General features: G+C 47.4%; 1 protein-coding gene across 2 annotated transcripts in view; it reads right to left on the reverse strand.

The window, feature by feature from the left end:
• Positions 1-2,767: 2,767 nt before the first annotated feature.
• The window catches only part of CSE1L (chromosome segregation 1 like), a 1,325,092-nt gene continuing 1,306,012 nt past the window's right edge, over positions 2,768-21,847 (reverse strand). For both annotated transcript variants that reach the window (XM_069651279.1, XM_069651278.1), the window contains exon 25: positions 2,768-3,243. In XM_069651279.1, coding sequence (XP_069507380.1) covers positions 3,154-3,243 — 90 coding nt within the window. In that variant the 3' untranslated portion in view covers positions 2,768-3,153. The remainder of the gene's footprint in view (positions 3,244-21,847) is intronic.

Raw genomic sequence — 21,847 nt, forward strand, 5'->3', positions numbered from 1 at the left:
CTTTACCCCTGTCGGGCTTAACGCCGCAAGGGTGGTAGCCTCTGTTTTTTGAAGGAGCCCAGGATTACGTGATCAGAACATGTGACGGATATGGCCCCGCCTCCTCCAGGAAGCGCAGTGATGCCGGCAAGAGCCTTAGGACTGCTCGCAATGCCGGGTAAGTAGAAGCAGCTTTCAGTTCAAAGTAAAAGAGTTCTTTTGAGATGTCCAGTAACTTGCTTTGGACATTAGGCGAAAAGCCTGAAAACTTCAAATAGGCTTGACTCTAGGTTCTAGCCGATGCCATTGATTCACCCACTCTGCTGGCCACGTCCAGGCCCGTTTGCAGCAAATGTCTGGCCACCTCTTTGCCATCCTCCACCAGCTGTATGAAGCCCTCACGCATTTTCTCCCTAGGTATGTACTGCGCAGCATTCTCCACTGCCTTCCAGAAACCGAAGCAGTACTTCGCAAAACCACTAGCCACGTTTGTGGCTTTGAGAGCCATGCTGCCTGATGTGAACACCATTTTGGCCACAGCACCAATTTTTTATGCTTCATTAGATGTCGAAAAGCTGATCTGGTGGATACTGTGGCAGCTTGTACAACAAGCCCTTCTGGGGAAGGGTGAGAGGAGAGGAATGAAGGGTCACCTCTTGCCAGCCTATACTTCCCAGTCATGGTGGAGCTGACCGCGGGAATGGAACAGGGATGCTGCCACAGAGAAGTTACAGGATTGGAGATTGCCAGATTCAGGAGGCATGTTGCGTTCCATAACCGTACCTTCGCCCAGTATATCCGTCAAGTCGTACCCTTGTACTGGCACTGCTGAAGACTGTAAACCCAAAGTGTCAATCATTCTTTCTACCAATGCCCTATATTTGGCATGGTTGTGCGTATAGGGCTGACTTTGCTGGAACTCTAGGTCTGGTGAAGTATTCAAACTGCTGGCCTCGTGAAACCCTGTGTGCCACTTCTATAAGTTGAGCCTGGTTGTAAAAATAGTCGATGCCACCCGTCCTATGAAAATGGGATTGACTAAAAATAGCCAGTAGGTAGATTGGAAGTGGATGCCGCAGGTCTGGTGGAAATAGCGGCAGCCTTCCGGGGAAGGGTGTGTGGCGAGGAAAGAAGGGTCGCCTCTTGCTGGCCTATACGTCCCTGTAAACTTGCCATTCACAGGGGGAATGGTACAAGGGTGCTGCCATAAGGAGGTATAAGCGGCCGCAATGGCTGGGTTGAATGGCATGTTATGCTGGACTGTGGGACCGTTGTCCAAAATGTGTGGATGCCTTCAACCCAAGGCCGTCAACAACCCTGTGAACCAGATGCCTGAATTTGATATTAGCATGGGCATAAGGGCAGGTTTTGATGTAACTCAAGGTCTGGGGAATTATCCAGACCACTGGCGTCTTGTAGACCCCGAGCCACGGCCAATAAATCGGCTGTGTCGTCGAAAAATAAATCAATATCACAGCCGCAGGCTCCCGGGTAGACGGGTCGACTGGGTCCTTGACGTCAAATATGGATTACATCGAGTCAAAGAAACCCAATCTCCAACGCAGCACAAATGAACCCGTGCTGAGGGCCTGAGAAAAGGTTTTCAAACCAAAGCTTTCGATGCCGAGGGAAGCTTGGATAACCGATGGGCTTCGTGGGCCTCAGACTTACGCCCCTCCAGCAATTTACACCTGGGAGGTGTGACGCCCAAGGCATTTGACATCAATGTCAACGGAGTAGCTGGTTTGGGGTTGAGAGCACCGAGCGCCGCTTTTGCCACCTAAGCTTTGCTGGTCGGGGGCCGGAGCCGCACCTACAGTAGCTTGCCTTTTAAACATTTCGAGGATAGAAATTTTAAAATGTTCCCACGCTTCACGAGTGGTCGGCCCTGCCGATGGCTTACCTCGTTCTGATGACCAACTGGACTTGTGTCTGCTTCTTCCGCGAGGAAGACGAGAAATAATGTGGCTGCAGGGGGAATGTGGGGGTTGTCGTGGGGGGGGGGGTGGGGTGGTGATGGATATCCATCATGATGAGAAATCTGCAGGAGAAAAGCAATCCATTGAAGTAAGCTGGCAGCTGGTAGATCGCTGGTCAGAAACAGAGAACAAATGAAAAAATTGCTTTCTGTGAAAGAACTTCAGAGTCTCAGTATGCATCATCAGTCCAGGCAAGAAAGCAGATAGATGCTTGAGCACAAAGGGAAGATGCTTACTGTAGCAAGGGAATACATTCCCTCTGGCGGGGTTGCCTTGTCTAGTGGGGCAAATGCTCTTGTCCCATACTATAAAACAAAAGAAGTATGGAACTAAGAGGGAAATAATGAGACCAAAGCATATAAATATTCGTGAATCAGGTTAAAATAGGTCAAGAAAAAAATGATTTAGCAAACAGTCATTTTTTTCTAGACAATATAATTGAGCATAAATATAATTCTGCTAACCCAGGTGTGTATAGACAAAAAAATAATGAATACAAAAGTTCAAAACTCGCCCACTGTTTCAATTGTTATTTGTCTTACGGCAAAAACAAAGACCACGCAACATTAAGGAAAATGTCTTACAAGACAGAATCATAAACCAAGACATTGAGCACATTTTGGAATAATATGGTCAGTATCTACAGCACATATTTGTTTAGAACATAATATCCAATAAAGTCTGACTGCTTTCGACTTAAATAACATTTTACAAACATAAAATGGTTTGTGAAACAGATAGCACATGTATAAATGCATGGGTTATGGGGTTAATTTTCATTTTGTAAGTCGTTCAAGAAATACAGCGACTTATTTCAAACAAGTGCTTCTTATTTATTCACAATTCTGATAAAAAGGACAAACAAAAGATCAGACAAAGATGTAGGAAATGAGTCAGTGCTTTACATAATTCCAAAATGTTTCTTAAACATTGCAAGTGCAGAATTCTATGAACTCTTCCAATAAATTAACTGACTGTTCTCCTGAAACAGAAAGGGAACAGCCATGCCAGAAAGCGGACTCAAAGCTTTCAATTTCTTCTTCCATCAACCGTGTATATAGTATAGGATGGATTCTGCAATGCATTTCCAAGTAGAAACTTGTATTTTTTGGAGTTCTGCCAAGAAGACAAAGTCAAAGTTCGTTGAACCAAAACAGATTACGATCATATCCTTTCCACTTTGAGTTCTGTGCTGTCAGACCAACGTGACATTTGCAGCCTGGAGATAACCTTGTAGAAACTGCAATGCTTCAGCATTTAGGCTAGTACTCAACATAGATGGAATCTGCAAATAAAGATAGAGATTTAATAATTCCTGTATATTAGGCCCGACTACTGTATAATGCACTAAAATAACCGAAATAGCATGCCAACTTCAACAATGTGTTTCTAGGGTTTTCACAAATTATGCCAGAGAGCAATCTTTCCCTATTTTTTTTTAGAGTGATGCATAATGTCAATTCTCATTACAAGACCAATGTTCATTGCACAATGGGTTTGGAATAGTGTATTAATACAGCCCATAATACTCCTATAAGGGTGGTGGGGAGGGAGGCAATGGGTGGTATTAACAGTGCATGGCAGGAAGCTGAAAAAAGTGATCAGCAGCAAGGAAACACCGATAACCTAGTGCTGGAGCTTCGCTCTTGGTAAAATGGGGGCTAGCGGAGGAAGTGTTGTGGGAGTGAAGGGGAGGATGAACAGCCTCCAAGGGACTGTTCCTTTTGGTCTGTAGGATTAAGGAAGAGTGAAAGTACATGTCTTTCCCCTTTTCAGCCCAGTAAATGTTGATTGCCTAGTCCAGGGTTACATAACCATCTACCAGATGAACAAATTACTTAACTTTGGTAATGTTCTTTCTGGTGGACACAATTTCTCAGACAGATTCCTCATCTTTGAAATATTCCACTTGACGCAGTGCGCACTCGCATTTTTATTCATAGCCTGTAGATGGCGGTTTTCACTCAGTCATTGACTATCACGTCTCGTTGGCGGTCTCAAGTCGGCATCTTCTGCGTGCAAGAACAAAGACATTGGTACCATTTTCTTGAGTCCCGCCTTTTCTCACACCAGTAAGGAAAGGCAGAGGAAGAAAGACAAATGTTGGCTAAGTTGCTCGTCTATTATTGCATCAGCAGGGGCGGTGGGAGGGCAATGTGGAATCTTTGGGAGGAATTGTGTCTACCTGAAAAACATTACCATAGTAAAGGTAATTTGTTCTTCTAATGGACACACTATTCCCACGGATTCCTCATCTTTGAGAGGCTCGAGAAGCAGTATTATATTTTGTGCGGGGAGTATGGAAGTATCAGTTTCAATTGAACATCATTTGTTGGACTGACTTTCCCACAAATCTATCTAGTGGCGGCTGGTGAATTCCTTTAACTGAAGGGGTGCATATTTTGCAGTAAATGAGTGAGTGACCAGCGCAGAGAGGGAGCGCGAACCAAACATGGGGGAGGAAGGGGAAGGGGGCGGGTTGTGGGGTGGGTACACCCCGAAATAATTTAATATGTTAAAAAGCTGCATTTTACAGCAGTTTGTGTGAACAATTGAATAAAAAGCAATAGTTTGAAATCGATTTGTATGGTACCACATAAAGAAACCCAATTGACCCAAGTCAACAGAAGTGCACAGGAGCATTTTCACAATGCCTTTTCCCAAAACATATGGCAATATTTCACATTTATTTTCTGGCTGTGCGTATACAGGTCATGCAGGCTGCACCAATATATGCCACTTCTACCACATAAGGACTCAGTCATTACAAAATGCCAGGACACAAATTATATATCCAGACTGGCTATACCAACATAGGCCCGTGTACTAAATCACAATTAGGTTTGCTCTTACCCCCTGATGGCCAGTACAAAAATACCATGATACTAAGACAATATAGCCAGTCTGGAGCCAACTATGAAAGTCAGATTGCCATGTAATCATACTCGTGTTTGCTTTGCGCTTGATGCCCAAAACAAATTGCCATGCCACAGTAAGAAAGTAAATTCAGATTGACTATAGGCCATTCGAGCCCTGTAATAACACTTATGTTTGCTTTACCCTTGATACCAATGTTAGAATGGATTTCTAAACTCCAGCCTCATGGACAGAATTTTAGGAGGCCTACCTTTTTAGTGAAATAGGGGACACTTCTGGGAAGATAGCCAGACCAATTCACAGTAGCTTGGGGAGCAGTCAAGGGTAAATCCCAGGAGGAGTGAGGGTGATTAGAGGTCTTCAATGAGCACAGACAGTGAAACACCTAGAATAGACAAAACTATACCAAAATATGCTATTTATTAGGCCCAGGAATCACACAAATGAATAATGAAAACCAATAGCAAAATACCACACAAGCATTACAATATGTAAAATATATACATTCACTAGAGTCAATGTGATCATGTTAACAACTCCCCCAATATCTGCTAAGGAAAGGGTGAAAAACTTTCAGAGCATAGATTAACTTCAGAAGTGAAAACCCCAGCTATATAATTCCAACCCTACGATGAATGGAGCTTTGTGCTCAATGTTCGAAGCACTTGGTTGTACGTAAAGTACCTTTACAGGGAGCTGGTAAGGTTAGGGACAGAATTCTGAAAGGTGAAAACACGTTCCATGCGTCAGGAGACGGATCTGCTGTGATGAACAAAGCTGTTCCCAACTGAGGGCTTTAGGAAGCGGAGGCCACCCAAGCCAAAGAGAGGAACACAAGGGATCCCCTATGCGTAAAAGCATTATGGATAAACAAGGGGCCACCGGGAAGTTACTGAAGTACTCATTGCCCTTAGCTTGGTTTTGGTCCAAACTTGGCAGGTCTGGAAGGGGTTTTCAGAGGTTCGATTTCCTGCCCTCAGTTCGGCTTCAAAGTGCACAGGTGCTGCAGGTGCAGATGCAGGTCTGGTTTGAAACAGGAGCTGTAACTCTGGATGCAGGTGATGAACAAAGAAAACACTGATGCAGCTGGTCTCAGGGCACAAGTAATGCAGAAAAACCACCTTCAGTGACCGTCACTGTAGCACATTGACACAGGTATACCCAACTCTCACGATCTGACACAGCCTTCTCTTTCGCAGCCCAAAGCAGCCCAACGCAGCAGGGATGACATTCAGTGGAAGGGTGCTTTGCAGTGCATTAGAGTTTCGATTCCCCATGGTTTTTAATCAAAACTCGACAGGGCGACACTCCGGCAAGGTTTCAGCTGGACCGTCCAATGGTTGGCCTATGGACACTTTCAAACAAGCTCTTTTGCAGGGCAACCAGGAGGCGTTGTGAGTGATTAGCCCCACCACTCCAATGGTTCAAAGCACCTTTGCAGGTCTTCTGAGATTGAGTGCAAAGCAGGGCTCTACCGGGACAACTGCGTGCTCAGGGTGCCAACGTTCTTCAGCGTGTCTCAGGATAGTCCTTGGTTCTGCTCGGCCCTTTCAGATACTTGGGTCCATCAACAGGTCGATTTGGACATGTTGCTGATCTACCAGTCGGTATTCAGGACCTCATCTTATATCTAAAAGTCTGGCAGTGCTCGCACCTGGTCAGCCAATGAGAAGCTCTGCCAAATTCATGCACACCAACAGTGGGCCAAGTCTTCATGCTCTTGTGCACACCAGCCATTCTGGCATCAGTCTTGTGGAGTGGGACCAGACAGTCCCAGCCCAGTTCCTGGGTACCCACAAACGCGACCTGCAGGAGCCCCTGAAATTTCATGAAGCTGTGCGTCGACCTCCACGTAGCCGCCCTGCAGATGTCCAGCAGGGGCACACCAGACAGGAACGCCGTAGTTGCAGTGATCCCTCTGGTTTGGTCGAATGGGCTCTCGGACGGCCAGGCAACGGTCGGTTTGCCAACCGGTGGCAGTGCGTGATGCAGCCGGAGAGCCACCTGGAAATGGAGGCCTTGGAGAGGGCCTTTCCTTGGTTCACAGGGCCAAAGTACACAAACAGCTGTGACGTCTTCCGAAAAATCTGTGCGGTCCACGTAGAACTTCAGCGCTCTAGCCAGTGCAAAGTCCTCTCAGTCGGACCGGTAACACCAAGGGCTCATTGAGATGGGAGTCCGACGGCACCTTGGGCATGAAGGAGGGGTGCGTCCTCAGCACGACCCTCATTGTGTGGAAAGTCAAGTACGGGGGCTTACAGCAGAGGGCCTGGATCTCTCCCACTCGTTGTGCGGAGGTGATGGCCACCAGGAACGTCGTCTTCCACGATGGGAATTTCAGAGGTGCGAATGCAGAGGCTCGAACGGGGGACCCATGAGCCTAGTCAGCACCACACTGAGCTCTCAGGCCGGGGCCGGAGGCATCACCGGTGGGAACAAGCGGAAAAGTCCTTTCATGAACTCCTTAACCAGGCGATGCTACCACAGCAATGATTTCCCCAGAGTTCTGGTGTAGCGGGAGATAGCCGCCAGATGGATCTTGATAGAGGCGTGCGCCAGCCCCGCGACAGCAAGTACAGCAGCATTTGAGGGGCCGTAATCCGTCGAGGGTTTATCTTCTGTGCACGGCACCAGACGGTGAACCTCTTCCATTTATATCCGTAGCACTTAAGAGTCGAAGCAGCCCAGGCCTTGACAAGAACCTCCTAGCAGTCCACCGGGATCTCGTATCCTCCAAACTAAAGCGCTGCAGGAGCCAGGCCTGCAGGTTCAGCGACCCCAGGTCGTGGTGCAGAATCGCACCTCCTTCCCTGGCGAGAAGATCTGTGTCCGCCGGAAGCTTGATTGGAGGGGACGTTGACATGTCCCGAAGGTCCGGGTACCATAGCTGCCTCGACCACGCCAGTGCGACGAGGATCATCCTGCACCAGGACCGTCTGAGTTGACTGATGAGTCGTAGGAGCAAGGGCAATGGTGGGAACGCATAGAGAAACAGGCAGTCCCAGGGGAATGAGAACGCACCCCCCCCCCCATGGTCTCCGGCTGGGGAAACCTGCTGGCGAACCTCCGGCACTTGGTGTTCGCCACTGTCGCAAACAGATCGATCTGGGGATTGCCCCATCGTCGAAACAGTAGATCCACCTGATCCTGCCGAAGTTCCCACTCGTGGCAAGAGCGCAGCTCCCTGCTGAGTGAGTCGGCGACAGTGTTCTTCACTCCTGCCAGATGAAAGGGTATCAGGAACATCCTCTGGGCGACAGCCCAGTGCCATAGGTCCTGCGCTTCCTTGGAGAGAGCTGGCGATCTGGTAACCCCCTGCTTACGAATGTAGAACATCGTGGTGGTGTTGTCGGTGAAAACCTTGCCCTTGAGGGACAGAAGGAATGACTTGAGGGCCCAAAACACGGCTCAGAGCTCCAGAACCTTGATGTGTAACATTCTCTCCTCTGGCAGCCACAGGCCTCTTGCGTGGAGATTTCCAGTACGTGCGCCCCAACCCTTCAGGGATGCGTCCGTCACCTGATGCGCTGGGGATTGGCAGTCCGTGCCTGCCGCGAGATGCGCACGGACACCCCACCACAGAATCGCTCGAAGGAATGTCTCGTTGAGGGCGATCTTGTCCTCAAAGCTTCCCGCTGCTTGCATCCAATGGGCATCGAGTAACTCCTGCAGCGACTGCATCCGCAGCCTGCACAGGCGAACGAGGTAGCTGCATGACGACATCATGCCAAGCAGGGACTTGATGGACCTCACCCTGGCAACCTTCATGGTCAACAGCTGTTGTACTTTGCCCAGGATGGCCTTTATCCTGTCCTCCGTCGACGAAGCTAGGCGCGCCACAGTGTTGAGTCTGGCTCCCAGGAACTGAGCGTCCTGTGATGGCTCCAAGCAGGACTTTGCATAGTTTATCGAGAACCCCAGTACCGTGAGCAGGTGGACGGTCCTATCTGTGTGTTCGACAGCGAGTTCCCTTGATTTCGCTCGGATGAGCCAATCGTGGATCCCCTGCAGGCGCAGCCGCGCCGCCACCAGTGCCAGGCACTTGAACTGTTAGTGCCACCCTTGGACCATGAAGCGTAGACACTGATGCCCGTTGAGAATGGGGATGTGGAAATAGGCATCCTCCAAATCCAGCGACGACAGGAAGTCACCCTCCTCCAGCTGTCCCAGCATGTGCTGAAGGGTGACCATCCGGAACTTCTGGGATTTTATGTATTTGTTGAGGCGGCGAAGATCTAGAATGGGCCGCCAACCGCTGGTCTTCTTTTGGACGAGGAAGTATCGCGAGTATATTCCGGAGCATCTTTGGGAAGAGTTCTATTGCGCCCTTTTTCAGCATTGCTTGCACCTCCAGCAGCAGCTGCGGAATGTGGTTTTCTTTCCTGGCCACAGGTGGGAAACGGGGACACTTCCTTTGGAACTCCAGAATGTGTCCGTGGGCCAGGGCATCCAGGAGTCTCCCCCCGCATATCTAAGTGGTGCAAAGAGGGTTTAATTAAAAAAAAAAAGTGGCATTTTCGGCCGTCGCAATTATGTGTGGTCTCAGTGATCACAGATCCCTCCGAGGCCTTGCCACCTTGGCGACGACGATGTCCTCGGGCCTTGCTGCGGCCTCTGTAGTCTTCCTGGGACGAAGAACGGGCCGCTTGACGGTATGAAGAGCTGCCACCGAATCTTTTGGGGGCACCCTGTGACTTGCCTCCGGAGGACCGAAAGGACGGCCGTCGATGGAGCGTGCCCCAGGCACGGGGCATCTCGGTGTCTGCCTCGATGGCCTGCAGTGACTCGTACACTGCCTTGCTTAAAAGGCTATCCCCGAAGGGCATGTCCATTACCCTCGCCTGTACGTCACGGAAGTCGGTGGCCCTGAGCGAACCATGGCGGCGAAGGCAAACACTGTTGCCCATCTGGCGGAAGCCGGTGTCAGCGAGGTCCGTGGCCACTGTGATGGCGTGGTCCAAAGCCACCTCGCCTTCTTGCAAGATTGCAAGGGCATCCGCCCTCTTGTAATCTGGGAGGAAGTCCAGGAGGGGGGCGATTTTAAACCACAGCTCCCCATCGTAGCGGGCCACGATAGCGAGAGCGTTGGCCGTCGCCGTCGATGCGGGAGAGGACCTGGGAAGGGAGTCTCCCTTGCGGGGTTCGCTGGAAAACATCGGCCCTACCTTGGGCCTGGTTCGATGCTTCACGAAGTTCTTGAGATCCTCTGGAGGCGACCTCTGGAAGAGCTCCCTCCACCTGGCTAGTCTGTTCTTCAGCACCTTCGATGACAGCGAGTCACATGCCGAACATGATTGCCAACCGTGGTCTGGGCCAAGGCAATGTAGGCAGAGGGCGTGGGGGTCTGAAGTTGGAAAGACCCTGTTGCAGGATGGACACCTGCTGAACCCTGTAGAAGTCGACATGCGCTGGGAAGGAGCGCGACGCCCGTGGACCCAGTACCTGAATGATGGAAAAGACAAAAAAGAAGTATCCACGCGTGGTATTACATGGCCAAAGCCAAACCCAGGTGCGCTGGTGAATTCGGCCCATTCGCGTCAACGCGGAAAAGGGTACTGAAGTGTGGCGCCGGAGGGCGGAGTCAGGGCAGCGCATGCTTCCTGGCCGCACCCCCGCACGCCTCTAAATTTAAAGGCGAAGAAGGTTTTTTCTGGTGAAAAAGGTTCTGTCTCCCGTCCCTTGGCAGGGACGCCCATACAGTATGGAGTAAAGGGGACGGGACGTAAGAGTAACAGAAGAGAAGAGGTATCTGTGTGTGGAATTACATGGCCGAAGCCAAATCCAGGAGTGCTGGTGAATTCGGCCCATTCCCATCAATGCAGAAAAGGGTACTGAAGTGTGGCGCCTGAGGGTGGAGTCAGGCCAGCACAGGCTCCCTGCGCAGCACCCCTGTGCGCCTCTAAATTTAAAGGGGAAGAAGGTTTTTTTTCCTGGTGAAAAAGGTACCGTCTCCCGTCCCTTCCATGCAATAGGGAGATAAGGGGACAGGACGTAAGAGTACGGGGGAATGCGCACAGGAATAGCCCTTCCCATGGGAACGAGAACACGTCCCCCAGGCTCTTGGGCTGGTGGAACCTGCTGGTAAACTTCTGGCACTTGGAGTTCGCCTCTGTCGCAAACCGATCTATCTGGGGCCTGCCCCACTTGGCGAACAGGCGGTACACCCGATCCTGATGAAGCTACCACTCGTGGCAGGAGCGCAGTTCCCTGCTGAGGGAGTATGCGATGGTGTTCTGGATTCCCACCAGGTGAAGACGGACGAGTAACATCTCTGTCTAACGGCCCATCGCCGCAAGTCCTGCGCTTCTTTGGAGAGTGCTAGAGATTGAGTGCCCCTCCTGCTTTCTGATGTAAAACATGGTGGTGGTGTGGTCCGTGAAGATCCTCACCACCTTGCTTTTTAGAGACGGGAGGAACGTCTTGAGGGCCCAGAACACTGCCTGTAGCTCCAGGATGTTGATAACAAGATCCTTTTCCTCTGGCAACCAAAGGCCTCTGGCGTGCAGACGTACGGTGTGCGCTCCAAATCCCTCTATGGAGGCGTCTGTGGTAACCGTCTCCTGGTATGGTGGGCTCTGGAATCCCATTCCTTGGGCGATGTTGGAGCGAATGCTCCACTATACTATCGCCTGACGGAACTCGTTGAGCGATATCTTGTACGTAAAGCTTCCAGATATCTGTATCGAGCGGGCATCCAGGAACTCCTAGAGGGGTCGCATCTGAAGCCAGCAGAGCCGGAAAAGGTAGATGCAGGACATCATGCCCAGCAACGACTTGATTGCCCGCACCGTGGCCGTCTTAGTCGATGACACCCACTGCACCTTTCCCAGAATGGCTGCTATCCTCTCCTCCGAGGGAGACGCCAGGAAAGACACCTTATTGAGTCTGGCGTCCAGGAACAGTGCATTCTGTGATGGCGTTAAGCAGGACTTTGGATAGTTGACCAAGAATACCAGATCTGTTAGTAGCCGGATGGTCTCCTCAGTCTGTCCTTCAGCCAGCTCCTCCGAGCAGGCACAAATCAGCCAGTCATTCAGGTACAGGTATACATGTATGCCCTGTAGGCGGAGAGGGGCCGCCACTGGTGCCAGGCATTTCGTGAACGCACTGGAGGCAGACTTCAAGCCGAAAGGTAGGGCCTTGAATTGGTAGTGCTCGCCCTGCACCACGAAACGTAGACATTGCAGATGTTTCTTTTGAAAGGGGACATGGAAGTAGGTGTTCTCCAGGTCTAGTGAATTCAAGAAGTCTCCTCTTTCCAGTGGGCCGGGCACGTGTTGCAACGGGACCATCCTGAATTTTTGGGCTTGAGGTATTTGTTCAGATGTCATAGGTCTAGAATGGGCCTCAAGCCCCCTGTCTTCTTTCTGACCAGAAAGTATCTGGAATAGACTCAAAAGCCCAGAAGTCACTGGGGATCTAGTTCTATCGCCCCTTTTCGGAGCATGCCCCATACCTCTTCCAGGAGCTGAGGGATGTGCTGCTCCTGACTGGCAACATGATGGATCCGCGGACACCTGTGTTGGAACTCCAGGGTATGTCTTTGGGCCAGAGCATCCAGCACCCATCTGTCAATAGTGATATTTCTCCACTCGCTGATGAACCTAGTCAGCCAGCCTTCCACTGGGGTGCACGAGTGGGGGCTCAGTATCCCGGCCGGTTCAGGCTTGCTTTGGTGCAGGCGTTCTGCCCTGTGGGCGATGCTGTTCTCTGCTACCGTAGGCCTGGGAACAGCCTCTATAAGCTTCCTGAGTCGTGGATCTGGAGGGCTGACTGTATGATGTGGAGAAGCCTTTTGAAGACCTGCTCCACTTTCTCTGGAGCGAAAAGAAAAGCAGTGTTGCTGGAGGGTGCTCAGGGAACGGGCTGTCTCTGTATCTGCTTTGGTGGCCTGGAGGGACTCATCGACGACCTTCCCAAATAGGTTATCTCCGTCGAAGGGCATGTCCAGCACCTTTGCTTGGACCTTCTGGCAGAAATTTGAGGCCTTCATCCAGCCTTGGCAACCAAAGCAGACACTGCTCCCCATTTGCCGGAAACCCTGTGTCGGCGACATCCAATGCCACTGTGATCAGACGCTACCTCCCCTTTCTGGAAGAGAGCGATTGCCTCCCTCTTCTTATCGTTGGGTAGGAACTCCAGAATAGGCCCCAGCTTGTACCACAACTCCCTGCCGTACCTGGCTATGATTGACAGTGCATTGGCCGCCTTGATAGTGGATGCTGCAGTGTAAATCTCCTTTCTTCCCATGAAGTCCATCCTCTTCCCCTCACTGTATGGAGGGGCCGAAGCTAAGGACGCGCTGATACCACAGAATTCGGCAATGATTGCGACCTCAGGCACTTGGCTGCGGAGTCCGGTACCAGATACTTCTTTTCCAACCTATCCAGTCTGGCTGGAGCCGTGCAATGATTCTTCCTGAGGGCCAGGACCTCTTCCTGAACGTTGTCCAGAAGAGGTACCGGCATGAGCGTCTCTCTTGGCCTCACGCCTCTGGTACAAGAATCCCTCCTCCTTAGTTTCCTTGTGCATTAGCTTTAATAGCTCTGAGGCTCTTGAGATCATGGAGTGAAACGTCCCACTTCATTCAGTGGATGCACCCTATGTGGAGCATCCAAATATGGGGATACGCCGTCCACTGCAACGATATCCTAGTCGTCCGTATCCGTCCTTGTACCAGTGTCTGGGTCTGCTGGGGGAGAAGGTACCCGATGTGGTGGCGGAGGTTGAAATGGGGGTGGCGGATGACATTTCCTCTTCTTGGCCGGAGGTTGATCGGGGACCTGGGGTATCCCCAGTGCCGTAGCCATCCTCATCTGGATCTCAGACATCAAGATGTGCAGGGTCGACAGAATATACAAGGAGCGGTCCCTCGGCTGAGAAGGTGAAATAGGAAAACTAGGCTGTGTGCTGTGGTCGTGCTCATGGACCGTGCGCAAGGACTCCTGGTTTTCGACGTCCATGGACGAGACCTCCATGGCTTGGGCCACGGCCCTCCTCACCCCCCTCTTTTTTCTCCCCCAGGGCCTTGAACAGTGGCCTGAACTGGTTTCCAACCCATCTGCAGTGCCAGCAGACTTTGTAAAGTCACTGCGGCGGTGTCTCGCCTTGCGGGTAGGGACACCTGAGCTGCCGGGGTTACCTTTGCAGGTCAGCGCCCTTAGCTGCAGCAGTCTCCAATTGTCGCCGACAAGGTCTTAGCCTGCGCCGATTGGGCCAACTAGGGCTGTTCGGCCTTCTCCTCTGCCTGTGGCTTCTTGGATTTCTCACAAAGTTTAGCCAGGGCAGATGATTTCCTTTTCGAGGAGGAGCTCGAATGCCGGCTGGCAATGGAGGCGGATGGCCATGTCGATTGTGCCCTATCCACCTTGGTATGCGCTTCCGCAGCAAACCCGGTGGACTCGGACTTGCGGTTCTTGGCCTTATCTTGGGCCCCCACGGATCAGGCGCCCTCACAGGACTTAGAAGACCGCTCCTCGGACCTCCTGGTCCTGGATGAGGCATGACCCTGCTTGCTGCACAGGCCAGAGGCCTTGGGGTTGAGCCACGTCGCCAGTCTACTGTGCCTGTACCATGTTTTCTTGGACAACCAGAGGCAAATTTCGCACTCCACCTCCTTGTGGTCTGGGTGCAGGCAGTAGATGCATTGCAGGTGTTTGTCCTCCACAAACACATTCTGTAGGCCACGTTTGGTGCAGGGTTTGAAGAGGGACTTTCCATCCTTCTCCGTCAGTCGGAGGGGACGGAGTAGGCCCAATGGCCTTCTAGAATCTTTGACTATCTTCGCCCTTGAGTGGCACGGAAATTAACAGACAACGGATCATCGCTGTCAGCAGATGAAGAGCGCACACAGGCTCCTTAGAAACAAAAATAGAACCCTTTCCCGCCGAAAACCATGAAAAAAACGTACAAATAGTTCGGAGAGCAAACTCGAGGACTTCCAACACTAAAGTGTGCAGTAAAAATCTGAAGGTGGCTGCCAGAGGCGGGGCTAGGGAGAGAACTGCCATTGGATGGGGGCAGTATGACCCAGGAGAGTGATTTGTTTAAAGGAGAAATACAGTTTGTAACTGAAAGTGAAACTTTTACCGAGGATTCCCAGCCAGACGGGAATTTCAACAAAAATGCTTACATTTTTGTTGAAGTCATGGTGACTTTTTTAAAAATTGTTTTTGGTTAATAAAATAACCTTTACAACTTTAACACGTATTTCATTACAATACATATGAAATATGTTCATAGTTAGAATTCTCTAAACACTTCCATCAAAATGTACAATTCATATCTCTAAACAAAATCTATCACGATTACAAAACAAAATACATAAAACAAGATAATTTAGTCATCTTTAAACTAATACATGGAATAGAGTACAAACACTTGAGGTTTCTTTGTTTCGTAACTCCAAAAAGGCACAACCAAGCTACAGATATATTTCAGGATTCATATCAAAACATGCTGTCATGCCATCTTTCCCTTATAATCCAATTTCCAGTAAATGCTTGTTGAGTACCTCAAGAACTTTAGTTAACCTTAAAATCAAGCTAGTACTCCTTCCCCACATACATCTATTCCATAATAAAATTCTGTCATGTGATTCGGCATACCAATACTTCCCAAAGTCAAGTTCTAAGTGCTTCAAATTTTGAACAGAAGATCACTAGGTGCTTTAGAGACACTACAGTGTTTATCATACCACAGAATCGACAATGGGTAACTTTGGCCAAGAGTTTTGATTTATATGCTGGCCAATGCTGGACGCGTTCGAATGTGGGGAATTGATTAAGCCTAAAGCGTATATACAGATTTCTTTCTTTTAGACCCGGAAAGTTTAAAATGTAGCTCGGTAAATTACCCAATTTCATTCTAAACAAAGCATATTCATAAAACGCTTTATAATTTCCAATCCTGTCCGATTGTATACACCAAAAAAAGCGTTGAAATTTTCTCTTGTTGGCAGGAAGACATGCTATAAGCTCATCTTTGGTAACATGAATTAGATCCAAGATCGTTTCCATTTTCTTGACGTATTTATTGAGCGCCTTGGAAGACCTTGCCGCTACCATAATTGATAAGTCCTCGTACAGAGAGTTTCGTGGAGGGGATAACATTTTTTTTTAGAATTGTTGAGCATTCTCCAATTTCTCTTCACAGATAATGGTAATAAACCAAATTCATGTCGAATAATATCATTGGGGATGGAACCAGCTAACCCCAATGACTTTTTCCATATTTTACCTTGAATTATGTCAAGTAGATCCTCGATCTCAAGTGTACAAATATCAAGGCAATAAAGAATAATTGGTTCGATTTTTAGTAGATAAAATTGAACCAACGAATTAGGGAAAAAATGCAATATTCTTTGCAAATAAGACACATCTGTGACATTAAAGGTTTACGCTTTTCTTCAAGAAGTTCCTTCCACCATTTAATAGAATTCTGGTCAGTTAGATGATACCCCAACTACCTTATTTTCGTCACCTCTTGTAAATTGACAACCAATCGACCAATTAAATGTTTTTGTCCTCAATTTCCCATCTGCGAAGATAATGATCTGAGATTTAGATTAAATGATCTTCAAGTTGTTAGATTGGGCGTATTCAAAGGTACTGTTGAGTTTGTTCTGTAGGCCGAAAGGTGTTCTGTCAATCAACAATATGTCATCAGCAAAACTTATCACGTTAAATTTAATATGATTCATTCTGGCCGGATATCTAATTATATCACTCCAAATCTATGAGATATAGGTTAAACAGGACAGCTGCAAGCGAGCAGCCCTGCTTAAGCCCAATCGCAGTATCAATCGGGTCAGAAAGATTTACCCGTACTGTTAACTCAGACCCTATAAGTGGTCTGAGTGTGAAGGAGTGCTATCAGGGCGATTAGATGGCTTGGGATTCCCAGAAGGGTCATTTTGCCCCAAAGTATTGCTCTGATAACGGTATCAAACGCTGCGCACAAGTCTAGTGCTGCCATATAGATTGCCCCTGTATGTTCATCTTTAGTTTGGCACTGTAGAAGAGAAACGAGCGTAGCATTAAGGGAACACCCCATAAACTTTCTAAAACCAATTTGGAATTTTGAAAGAATGTTATTTTTGGCTAGAAAGTCCTGTAGGTCGTTGAGGACCAGCTGTGTAAATAGCTTATATGAGGCTTCGGTAAGCGCTATTGGCCTATAGTTTTCAGGTTCCATAGTACTACCATTTTTATAAATGGGACCAATAATTGCTGATCCCCAGGAAGTCGGAATCTGTTTAGTTGAAAAAATATTATCAAATTTGTTTTTCAAAATAATAGACCATAAATGTGGATCCATCTTTATCAAACACGGAGGGATCCCATCTGGCCCCGATGCTTTCAAATCTTTTAATCTTGATATAGCCACAGCAATGTCCTCAATCGACCAAGGACAACATCAAGAATATATGCAGAATAATCTTTCAAACCATCTATGTTAAAGGACGGAGGTAGTTTAAATTTAGCTGTAAGGAATTTTTCCCAAGTGGCAGCTAAAATCGGTGGATCCTGTAAACTGATTGGGACTGGTAACAGTTCTTAGCAAAGTCCAAATATTAAGTGCATCATATGGTGATTATCTTTTAGTGCAGTGCCATATTTTAAATCCTTGATAAGGTTTTTGTGTTTTAAAATAATGTTTTTTTCAAATTTATACATATCCACACTTAGATCCCTTTTTGCCAGCTGTCATAGACTTGAGTTTTTCCTCATTTTAAGTTGGTGGACATGTAGATTAAATGCGTGCCTGTGCTGGGTCGGAGTACAGACCAAGCTGACACTTAAAGAGATGGTTTTGACATGGTTACTAATGCAAGTATGCAATTCTTTTACCATCTCTATGTCCGCCCCAATGAAGCGATTAGTATATCTCCTGAAGACTGGATCTTCTCTGATCATATTCAGTATTTTCCTACAAGTCAGAGGATTCCATCTTACAGTTCTACGTGGTCTATCCATCTCAACAAGTTGCAAAGCAGTATCAGAGTGATAGCGCCAGTATGGAATTCCCATTCCCATACAGATCGAAGCATGGTCGCTACATCCCACGTCAGAAATATTAACTTTTCCACACCAATGCACCAGTGAAGAAGAAATAAAGTGATCAATATAGGACTTCAATCCACCACGTTTCCAAGTGACAGGATTACTCTCATCCAAAGGGGGCACCAATTGCATGTCCCAACCTAATAAGAAGTTTACCCATTTCAATCCGCATTTTAAAGAGGGCAATGATGTTACATTACTTATGCCATCAATTACCAGATTAGGGGTAAAACATGATGAATTAAGATCACTCCCTAGTAGCACACCCACATTGTGGTTTCTCACAAAGATTCCTTCAAGGATTATGTCAAGATTATTTTCAATAACTTCCCAAACCGTAGATACTCTATTCCAATAAATACATACAATGGCGATTTTAGTGTTTGTGTGCAGGTAAGGGTTTAATTGAAGCGCTAACAGCAATATCCTGGTGAATAATTTCCACTTCAAATCTACATGTATTCTTCACCAATTCCGCTATGCGCCCCGAGGGCCGTCCCTTTGCACCTTTTGATGCTGGGTATGAATAGCATTCATAGCCTGCCACATCAAATGCTTCAGTATGCATAGTTTCCTCAAGCATGATGATTTCAGGCAAATCATTTAACTCCGTCTTGTTGAACCATCTTAAAAAATTAGCCAGTCCTCAGCTATTCCATGACATTATTTGCAATTGATTATCTGTATGCTAGCATTCCGCTTTGCCCTTTATTGGCCGGGTATCATTACTATGTTCAGCAGTTGTAATCCTATTGAGTGATGCTGCTAAATTAAGGATTTGTTTTATGGTTTCTTCATTGAGATTAGATAGAGGGCCGGCTTGTAATAGCTATTGTTCACCCCCTCCTTTTGAAGTGGTGTTACAAGGAAGGTCTCGGCATCTCTTTCACACCGCAAAAGGAATGGTTCCAAACCAATCACTGCAAAGTTCTCTCTTTGCTCCCAAACTATCCTAGCAATGATTGTTGATTGGAAACCACAGATCATATGGTGGTTGTAATTGGTGGCTATGTCATCAGGACGTAATGTTCTTAAAGATGGAATTGCCTGAAAAGCTTTTAGAATAAATGTTCTATTAAGACTGGTTCTGCCATTAATCGCCACATCACTCTGCCACCCCATTATAATAGGCATCCCTGGTACCATATTTTCTAATGTCATTTGCTTCTCTCTATTTCAGGTTCTTTTTTGTTTGCGTTGGTACTCTTTACATTTGATATTAGTGCATTTTGTGGCTCTGTAGTCAAATTTTCTTTATGGATGCCAGAAAGGAGAATTTCTTGCTTTAAACCTGAGGATTGGGGGATCAGTTACCTGGGGAGCTTCTTCCTCTTTCTTACTATATTCAAAATGTTCCTCCTTAGTAGTTTGGACTTCAGCTACACGTTCAGCCAGCATCGCTGCGAACGGCTGTTCACCGTGTGGCACATAGCTCTCCCCCTTTATCGAATTGTTACTCTTGTGGGAGTTGGTTCTTTTATGCGTGATATTATAAAATTGTGAGTGCAGTTTGTGCCCCAGGAGGACCCATGCCAGTGAAAGCTGTACTCCTCTTTTCCTTAGGTTGACACTTGCTTACCTCAGCCTCGATTAACATGGCTTGAGTGTCTGATGTCAAATGTTTCAACTTCTTTAGACATTTGTTTGACGTCTTCGCTGTGCTTGCAGCGTCATCATGCACCATAGCCAGATGTTTTTTTTTGATTCATCATTGAGTTGGTGAAGATCGAAACCATTTTCATCATATTAGCTATTAGGGGCTTCATTCAATAGAACATCAGATCCAACCATCATAATTTTCTTTTTTTTAATGCAGTAACCATTTTTTTTGTTACGAGCATTTCTTTTATGTGCTCTGGCAATTGTTTTTTCTCTACGGGTTAGTACAACACTCTTTTTCCATATGCTCATCTGGAGTAAGGTCCATCACCTCTCCCAGTTCTTTCATATCCCCTTCTGAGAGGTCAATTAAATCTAGCAGAGCTGAAGGACTATATGCTCCCTCCTCAGTGGGGATAGGAATTTGTTTAGATGCTATGGGAGTTTACATGGTTCCACCCTGCCCATTAATGATGGCGAGTTTTATCTCCACAATGTCTGCAATTGTGGATCCAATACTCACCTCACCACCCCAATAATGTGGTATGGGCACGGGAGTTAATATTTCTTTGTCAGCTACTGGCCGTGCTGCCATTTCCGCAAATTATTTAATTTCTGCATCAACCATTCTAAGATCTGCCGTAGTTTGGGTGCTCTCATTAACTAACTTAGCGCTTTCTTTATGCTCACCCACCAGCGACGATATCGCTTGACATGTAAATAGCATTCCCTCAATTTTATTCACCTTACATAAAATCTCGGTGATAGTATTTTTTACATTTCCTAGTTCAAGGTGTGTCAACTCGTGACCCTTGTCAAGAAGATCCAAAATCCTGGGTAATACCGGGAAATTCGTTCCAAATCTATCCGTGCCATTGTGGCGAAAGTCGGCCTCTTCAACATTATCTCCAAACTCATGAAGCCTCCCCCCAGGCAGCAGCCCTGTCAGATCAAACATATTTATTTGTTCCCTAGAGTTAGTAGGGGATTTACACTGACCCAATGCAATTTTGCCATTAGAGAACTGGTGCATCGACTGGGCCTGCTCTCTCTGCCATTCATTTTTTCGGAGCTGAGCATCATTCATATTGCATGTAAAGGTATATGGACCCTGTTTGTGTTGTGGTGGGAGACTAAACATATGTACATCCTCTCTGCCATATGCGTATTTTGACACAGGTGTAGAAGGTCCTAAAGAGAATCTCATTCTCTTACTTCCGCCTCAATGGCAGGACCAAGAATTGAACAAATCATTTAAACCAACATTTGTAGAGTGGATGTTTATATTTTTAGGTTCTTTAACATTCCCCCGCCCCAGTTCCTCTGTCATGGTTTTGATCGCTATATCCATTAGTGTGATATGATTGACATTGAACTTGAAGGGGGATAATTGTTTTAGCTTAGTATGCATGCCATCTGCGTCCACATCTACTATATCCGCTTGTTCAGTAACAACATTACTAATGTATGACACTGATAGCGGACTTAATTCGTTACATTCAAAATTCACATTAACACCCTGTGGATTAGTTTGGGCCGCCATCTCTTCAGTAAGAGGACATAACGTTTAACCTTTCTTCACTTAACGTGGTAGGACTGTGCACTTTGGTTAATTTCCTACCACTTCTTAGACCATTTACCATAGTGCCGTGCACCTTATGAAATAATCTCTACTTAGTGTCAAACACTCAATCTTCTATACAGAGAGCGGGGGGGAACTAAAAGACCACCGGCAGCTAATAGTCAGTAGGAACAGCGTTTACCCACAATAGATAGCAATAACAATAACAAAATAGTTCGCCCTAAAACACTGTCTGATTGCAGACAAACACGAGGACCACCCCTATATTCCTGGCAGCTCTAATTGGCAGGTAACAAGCTACTATACACAAAGCACACTCGCCATTTCTGTTTACTAACTTTGTATGAGGCCCTATATCCCACGCTAGGTGTAGGCGACCGAAAATAAGAATTCGTCACCCCCGAGCATGTGAACCGTCGAACAGACACGGTGCACTTCCGGGATGCGCGCGCACCCGGATTATAAACGTGTTGACGCTGTTCGTGGGGCGGACCTTGGATGGGGCAGGGAGCTAACGCAGCCAATAACAGTCCTAACCAAAGGAAAAGAAAGAAGAAAGTTTTTTAAAAAAAGGAGCAATCAGCGCAATGCAAAACGCCAATGCAGCGAGTAACAGTTCAGGGGCAGCGAGCACAGCTCGCCAACATATGTAACAGTCTCCACAATCACACAACAGTTATGTTGGTCTGTGTTACGCTGCACATAAACTTTCAAGCTTCACCTTGCCGACTGGTCCTCGGCGCAGCTCGCAGGTTCAACGCTCCAAA

This window comes from Ambystoma mexicanum, chromosome 3p (genome assembly GCF_040938575.1).
Source record: "Ambystoma mexicanum isolate Mex_15411 chromosome 3p, UKY_AmexF1_1, whole genome shotgun sequence".
Classification (NCBI taxonomy): domain Eukaryota; kingdom Metazoa; phylum Chordata; class Amphibia; order Caudata; family Ambystomatidae; genus Ambystoma; species Ambystoma mexicanum.